General features: G+C 52.3%; 1 protein-coding gene across 1 annotated transcript in view; it reads right to left on the bottom strand.

The window, feature by feature from the left end:
- Positions 1 to 4,876: 4,876 nt before the first annotated feature.
- Positions 4,877 to 7,620, bottom strand: part of LOC136140207 (optic atrophy 3 protein) — a 35,321-nt gene continuing 32,577 nt past the window's right edge. The window contains exon 2 of the mRNA XM_065898289.1: positions 4,877 to 5,313. Within this exon, the coding sequence (XP_065754361.1) occupies positions 4,877 to 5,313 (437 nt within the window). The remainder of the gene's footprint in view (positions 5,314 to 7,620) is intronic.

Below are 7,620 nucleotides of genomic sequence, written 5' to 3'. Positions count from 1 at the left end.
ATATTTTTATATTCCATTATATGTGGCATTATACTCCATTATGTCACATAATGCATGAATTACACCGCGTTTATCCTACGTATATAGGGTGAATTGTGAATTATTATATAAACATGAATATGGTGGACTATATAAACTATACGTCTCATTGTGCCTTGCTGCTGTAGACTGAGGGGGAGACTCTGAGATCTTTGAACAGCAGGGTTATCGCGGCGTCTCCAGGGAGCAGCTCCTGTGGGTGGGGAGTGACGGAAGCGGGAGCGGACAGGGAGGCCCAAGAGGACACCCGATGGGGCATCGGAGCTGGTAAGACCCTCCAGAGCTGTGCCAACTGAGGCAAAAGGGGGCCAGCCTTTGTGCTCCTGAGCCCCTCGCCCATCCTCCTCCCCTTGCTTACTCTGTTCTACGGCCCGTAAACTCGTAAACTCTTTACGGAAAGGCCTTGACAGTATATATTTGCATCTTTGAAGGCCATGTGGTATTTATCGCAAATGACTCAAATCTGTCATTGCCGTGCGAAAGCAACCATAAAAAATATACATAAACACATGGGTGTGGCTATGTCCCAATAAATCTTTGTTCCCAAAGACAGGCAGCGCCAGGGCCTTGGTCCGCTAACCCGGGCTCAATTCTGATAGCAGATCCTCCCGCTGTTCCAGGGAAAGGCTGATCCCCACACCTGCCTCAGGGCCTCTGTAGATACTAACAACACTCTTCTGGCAGCTCCTCTCATGTCACCTCCTCCCTGAGCACCTGATCGAAATCAGCCATCCCTATTACTCCCGAACTCTTCCTTCTCAGCCCTCATCACCCCGACGCTGGATCATTCTTCTTTATTGTCTGCTTCCCTGCACTAGATGTCGGCTCGTGGCGGCGGTGACCTTGCCTCGTTCCTGGCTGACTCCCAGCTACTAGAATGGGGCCAGGCACACAGCAGGTGCTCAGTCAACATTTGTCTAGCGAGCGGGTGGATTCTCCTCTGGACATGCTTCTCCTCTCCCTCTGTCTACTGGGGCTGGGGGACCCCGGCCTGCAGTCACGGCACCAGTGGCCAGCTCAGAGATGACCATATGGGCCAATGGATCAGACGGGGGCTTTACGAAATCCATCTTCTCCTGGGGTGGCTCTCCCCAGGCAAGGGCCTTCCCAACAGGGAAACCAGCACAGGGTACAATGGGGCCTGACAGGGGATAGGAGAAGCAGAGCCCTTGGGACATCCTACGAGGCTTTTGAGAGCCCGTGTTTAAATAAGAGTTTCTGTTTTTTAATGCCCTAAAGCACTGAGTCCCTCAGGAGGGGAGGAGTTGGGATTCAGCCTGGTCCCTTCTTCCCAAATAACCACAGGGCAGGTAACATTGGAAAAGAAATGTCTGTATGTGCATCCGTCCCCCCACTGGACTGTGAGCCCCCATGAGGGCAGGGTTGGGGCTGTCTCGGTCACGGCTGGGACCCCAGCACTGCACGGAACATGGTGGGCACCTCGGACAGTTTTTTGTCTTTTTTTTTAATATTTATCTATTTGGTTGCGCCGGGTCTTAGTTGCAGCAGGTGGGCTCCTTAGTTGAGGCTCGTCAGCTCTATAGCTGTGGCATGCATGAGGGATCTAGTTCCCCAACCAGGGATCAAACCCGGGCCCCCTGCATTGGGAGCGTGGAGTCCTAACCACTGCGCCACCAGGGAAGTCCCGTCGGTGACAGTTTCTTGAATGAAAGAATAAACGAAGGATATTTTTTCTCAGGTTAACGGGGCTTTTTTTAAATATGGGGAAAAAATGCATCAACTTGAAGACAACCAATTTGGATTACAAATTTATTCTAACCCCTCTCCCCAAGTCACAAATGTATACAAAACTTTAGCTAGCAGGAAACCAGAGCGATGAAGCGTCCTCTGGCCTTGTGCATTTTGAGAGGGGACTCTTCCCACTTCCACACATGCTGATCCCACCCCTACCCAGTGGGTGAAGCGGATGCATCCCACGAGGTATCGCCACACGTAAGTACACGTCAGGGCTGAGTTTTGAGTCTCGGAGATGTGAGCGCAGCACTATGTCAGGGTCAGGATGGCGCAGGGGTTACGGGTTCTGACTCAGACTGCCCGTCTTCACACCCCACCTCTGCTTCTTCCCTGCCTGTGTGACCTTGGGTAGGTGATTTTCCCTCACTGTGCCTCGGTTTCCTCATCAAGGCAACAAAGAAAATGTTATGGGGACTATGTAAAGCACTTAGAACAGTGCCCCGCACCTAACCAGAGCTCAATGAACTCCACCTATTTTGATAATGACCACACCTTATTGACAAGATGGGTCACTGACATTGACATGATGTGGGGAGGGCACTAAAACAGTCCCTGGCCTCCAGCAACCCGTGCTCCAGAGATGTGTCAGTGCCAGAGTGGACTTCCCTGGGGTAACCATGGCAACAGGCTCTAAGCCTGGCTCCATCTCACCTGGCTCCATCAATCACCCCATCATCCAGTGGTAGCTGTCTCTTGCCTTCTTCCCCTCGTCATTTAACCCACTCAAGTCACTTCCAATTTTAAAGACACCCCTACCTGGGGTCCACCTCCCTCAGCTCCCTCTACATCAGAGGGGGCTCTTCTAGAAGGAATTAAGATGCTGTTTCAGAACCCTGGTTTCTCGGTTTTCTCTCTGGGGACGTCTTGTGTCCAGAGTATTTTCACTCCGCTGGGGAAGCGAGGTGAGGGAGGGAGGGAGGGAGAGAAAGCTGGCCCCTCCCACTTCACCTAGAGCTGCTGGGAAACGGGCCCAGGTGGAATGGATCTAACCTCATTCATTAAATGCTAAGATCTTGGGTGTAATCTGGGGCTGTTCTGACAGAGAACCGTGCCCCCCCACTCTCAATGCTGCCCCTGGGGTGCCTTTGGCCTCTGTGTAGAGATCTCTGCCCCTCTCCCAGCAATCCACCTCCCTCTCATCTTCCTCCTTGCCCTGTACCAGTACCCTCAAGCACCCTGCATCCCTTCTCCATCTCCCTCCCTGCCTCTGCTCTTACTGCTTCATCACCTCATTGGCTTGCTGGCCTCGGGCAAGTCCCTTTGCTTCCGCCGGGCCTCAATTTCCCCATCTTGGATGATGCTCTACCACTCACCCCCATCAGAACTCTCCCGGCTTCTCTCCTAATTTTAATGAGGCTTGTACTCATTCTGGAGATCAGATCATGATCCTCTGACACGTCCTTCAGATGACTTCCTCTCTCCAGGGTTCTTTTAACTGGAAAACATCTACAGTCTGAAAGACAGAATGCAGACTGGTGGGGCCCAGACCCCTCCCGCTTCAGAGGTGAGTCCTGGAAGAGACTCCAGGTAATGAATGGTGGTTCCTGGACTGTTCCTCTCACCCTTGTGGTTCCCTGAATGCCCCACGGGGTTGGCGGGAGTCCCAGCGTACTTCTGGGGTGGGAAGGTGTAGTGGGTTGAATGGTGGCCCACCAAAAGATGTGTCCACATCCTAACCCAGGGAAAGTTATGGGAGCTTCTGTGGAAAAAGGGTCTTTGTAGATGTAATTCAGTTAAAGATTTCGAAGTGAAATCATCCTAGATTTAGGGTAAGCCCTGAATCCAACGACAGGAGTCTTTCCAAGAGACAGAGAGCAAAAGGAGGCCAGGTGAAGATGGAGGCAGAGACTGGAGATAGGGGGCCCCAAGCCAAGGAATGCCTGAGGCCAAGAGAAGCTGAAGAGGTAAGGAAGGATCCTCCCCTAGAGCCTGTGGAGGGAGCGTGACCCTGAGAACACCTTGATTTCAGATCTCTGGCCTCCAGAACTGTGAAAGAATAAACTCCTGTTGTTTTAAGCCACCGAGTTTGTGGTCATTTGTTATGGCAGCCCTGGAAACTAAATAACAAAGGTAAGACCAACTGATGGCCTAGCCCGGTGGGATAGAGGGGGTTATGGAGGCCGGAGGGGGACAGCTGGACCAGTCCAGAGCTGCAGGGAAGGAAGGCAATAGCACACAGATCTATAGATTTGACGGAACCTGGGGGCTGTGATCATGGCCGGCAGTGCCCTGAGAGAGGCCACTGAAGAAACAGTGGGGAAGGTAGGAAAGGACACGTCAGGAAAGGCCCAGGGACTCTGAGGACAGGTTGACAGGGGGCTGAGGCTGAAAGACAGGTCGGACTAGCCACAGACAGGATCCAATTTTCCACCAGAAGCAGGGTTGGTAGGGCATTACCAGAAGACCCTGCACAGCCCTTCCAGTGGGTTGTGCCATAGACTGAACGATGAGAGGGGTTCTGCTGGAATATTCCATTTGAGTGTCTCAGGGGAAGGTACCACGGATCAGGTTAAGGTGAAAGGTGTAATATTTGATGGATCAACTGCAAGCCGAGATCCCTTTTATTTCCCTCATAAGAGGAGTGATGCGCAGAGAAAGCCCACCTTAGAAGGTAAGAGAGGCAGAAGCTCACTGAAAGACACTGCGCTTCCTTACGACAGCCTGTACCAACTGACAAAGGGACGGAGGTATTCCGATGTAAGAGTCCCAGGGAAAAGTTAACACTGATCAAGTAAATGGAGGGCTGATAGATTGATCTGGCTCAAGTCCGGTTCCATTTTTTCTTCTGCCGGAGAAGTGAGCATGTTGTCCTGCTGGCTGGGACCCCATAGGTCTTTGTGGTTTGGAGTGACTGGCTGGAGAGACAGCACTGTGGACTGTACCAAATGAGCTAGAGGTTGGAGGGGGCTACGTTGGAACGCTTCACCTGCTGGGGGCTGGTCGCAGGGGAAGGTACCACGGGTCAGTATGGGGTGACCTAATCCAAGTTCCATCCACATCCCGGTGGTTTCCACTGGGCCAGCACAGGTAGGGGTAACGCAGGCAGAAGGCCACGTCAGGACACACAGGGCAACGTCTAAGTTCAGGCTTCGGCAGGCTCCTTTTCCTCGGATGAGGACACTTCCTGGGACGTGGATGCTGCCTGGGGCGCGGGCGGCGGGTCTGGGGCGCAGAGCTGGGCGCGCACCTCTTGCATCTGCGCCTGCAGCTCCTCCAGGGCGCCCGGCGGCGGCGCCGCCTGCACCTGCGCCTGCAGGGCCTCCAGCGCCAGCGCCACGCGGCCCACCTCGTCCCGCAGCGCGTCCCAGGCGGCGCTCTGCTCCTCTTCCTTGTGACGCTGGTGCGCCTGGTGGCGCCAGTACTCCAGCACCAGGCAGCCGCCGCCCACGATGAAGACGGTGGCCTCGCCCAGCAGCTCGGCGCCCAGCTCGGCGGCCGCCTCCTCGTTCAGCGGCTTGATGACCGTGCCCCGGAAGCCCATGATGCGCATCTTGGTCCGCATCTCCACCCAGTGGTACACTGCGGGGGAAGAGAGGGGTCAGGTCATGTACTGGGAGCCCCCTGCCAACCCCGCCCCTCCACGACTTGGTGTCCAGGTGGGAGAAATGGGGACACAGCAGCCAAAATCACCAGGGGGCACTTTATTTTATTTAATTTATTTATTATTATTTTTTTTTTTGCGGTACACGGGCCTCTCACTGCTGTGGCCTCTCCCGTTGTGGAGCACAGGCTCCGGACGCGCAGGCTCAGCGGCCATGGCTCACGGGCCCAGCCGCTCCGCGGTATGTGGGATCCTCCCGGACCGGGGCACGAACCCGTGTCCCCTGCATCAGCAGGCGGACTCTCAACCACTGCGCCACCAGGGAAGCCCCAGGGGGCACTTTAAATAAACCCCTGCACCTGGCCTGGTCCCAGGAATGCCAGTCACCCCACCTGGGGTGAACTTCAGAGCATCTTTTTAAGTCTCCCAGAAAATTATGGCAAGGAGCCAGGAATGAGAAACTCTGCCGCAGAGGGGAGGTCCTGAGACTGGGGACCAAGCCCCTGGAAGGTCACTAGGAGCTGCCAGTCTGCAAACTCCCGGGAAGGTGTAAAGAAAGGGTCAACTGCTGGAAGCTTAGCTCCTTCTGCTTGCCTCTCGAGCCACAGCCCCTGGCACCGTCGCCCCACCCACTGCCAAGAAGGCAGACCCCCTTTCTTCCCAGATCTTCCCCAAATGCAAAATCAGGGCTGCAACGGAGAGGGACCTGCTGGATCCAAAGAAAGGGCAGCAGAAATGTAGGAATCGATGCTAGGCGACTGTGAGCACAGGGTGACCAACCCTCTTCGCGAGTCTGGTGCCTCCCATCCGAGATCTTCACCGGCCCTGGAGATGGAGCTGATAAGAGCTGTGAGCTCTTCCCGGTGAGGTTTTGGGCACATACCTCGGAAGAAGCTCAGAGGTGACTGATGCTGCTGGAACAAAAACTTGCTTGCCCAGCTGTTCCTTTGTGAAGGAAGATTCTCAGCATTTGAGTCTTAGAAACCAAGGCCGAATTGATGCTGACCCCTGACTCACTCCTGTAATAGTTAACATTCATCCAAGGACACATGGGATTATTGGGGAGGCCCTGTTTTCTAGCTCATTTGGAGATTCATTTCCTACATATCATTTTACTTTTAACGTTTAATAATTATCCATGAAAATGCATAAAATATAAAATGTTTTAAATTAATCGTGGACCAATAATCTTAAAGGTAATTCAATCCAGGAGAAAATATTTTAACGTTTAGAATCTTATGGTCTCAGGAAATTAAACAAATTAAAAATTGAATTTCTGTACATATCTTGATTGCGGACACATCATTTATTAGATAGAATTCGGTGGGAAACGGAACTGTAAATATAAGTTCAAGGACGAAAAGGAACAATGTAAAATTTCCGACTGTAAAGGAAGAGCTTGCTCGTTTTTTTTCTTATAAACTGGACATCGGCAGGCACCACATCACAAGAGTATGTGGATCGCATTAGATACTTCAAAGAAAGGATGCTCCAGGTGCTTAAAAATTTCAGTATTCTTAACACACCAGAAATTACTGGGCTGGCCAAAAAGTTCGTTTGGGTTTTTCCATAAGATGTTTTTTGTTTTTAAGTAATTAATTTTTGGCTGCGTTGGGTCTTCATTGCTGTGCGCGGGCTTTCTCTAGTTGCGGCAAGCGGGGGCTACTCTAAGTTGTGGTGCGCGGGCTTCTCACTGCGGTGGCTTCTCTTGTTGCGGAGCACGGGCTCTAGGTGCACGGGCTTCAGTAGTTGTGGCACGCGGGCTCAGTAGTTGTAGCTCGCGGGCTCTAGAGCGCAGGCTCAGTAGTTGTGGCGCACGGGCTTAGTTGCTCCGCGGCATGTGGGATCTTCCTGGACCAGGGCTCGAACCCGTGTCCTCTGCACTGGCAGGCGGATTCTTAACCACTGAGCCACCAGGGAAGTCCTTCCATAAGATGTTAACAGAACTTTTTGGCCAATCCAATATATCCTTTGCAGGTACTTGAACTTATGAACAGAAGTTTTAGCTGTCAACTTGAAAATGCACTAGAGGGTATATAACTTTTCAATTTTTTAAAGGAGTAAACTTAAAAAAAATTTTTTGTTTGTTTTCATGAAAAAAAAATTTTTTTAAAGTAGAAAAATGTTTGAGAAGCTCTGCCTGGAGCCGGCGGTAAGATCCGAGGAGTGTACCCAGGGCCCTCTCAGTATGCCAGCTACTGCGGTCACCATTACTACTAATTGTTACGTAGGCCCTGGTGCTGTGGGTTTCCTGGGATCCAGGCTGCGAAGAACCCTCCCACACT

The sequence above is a fragment of the Phocoena phocoena genome, chromosome 20 (assembly GCF_963924675.1).
Source record: "Phocoena phocoena chromosome 20, mPhoPho1.1, whole genome shotgun sequence".
In the NCBI taxonomy this organism is placed as follows: Eukaryota; Metazoa; Chordata; class Mammalia; order Artiodactyla; family Phocoenidae; genus Phocoena; species Phocoena phocoena.
Note: the sequence above shows the minus strand (reverse complement) of the source record. Positions and strands in the feature narration are given on the sequence as shown.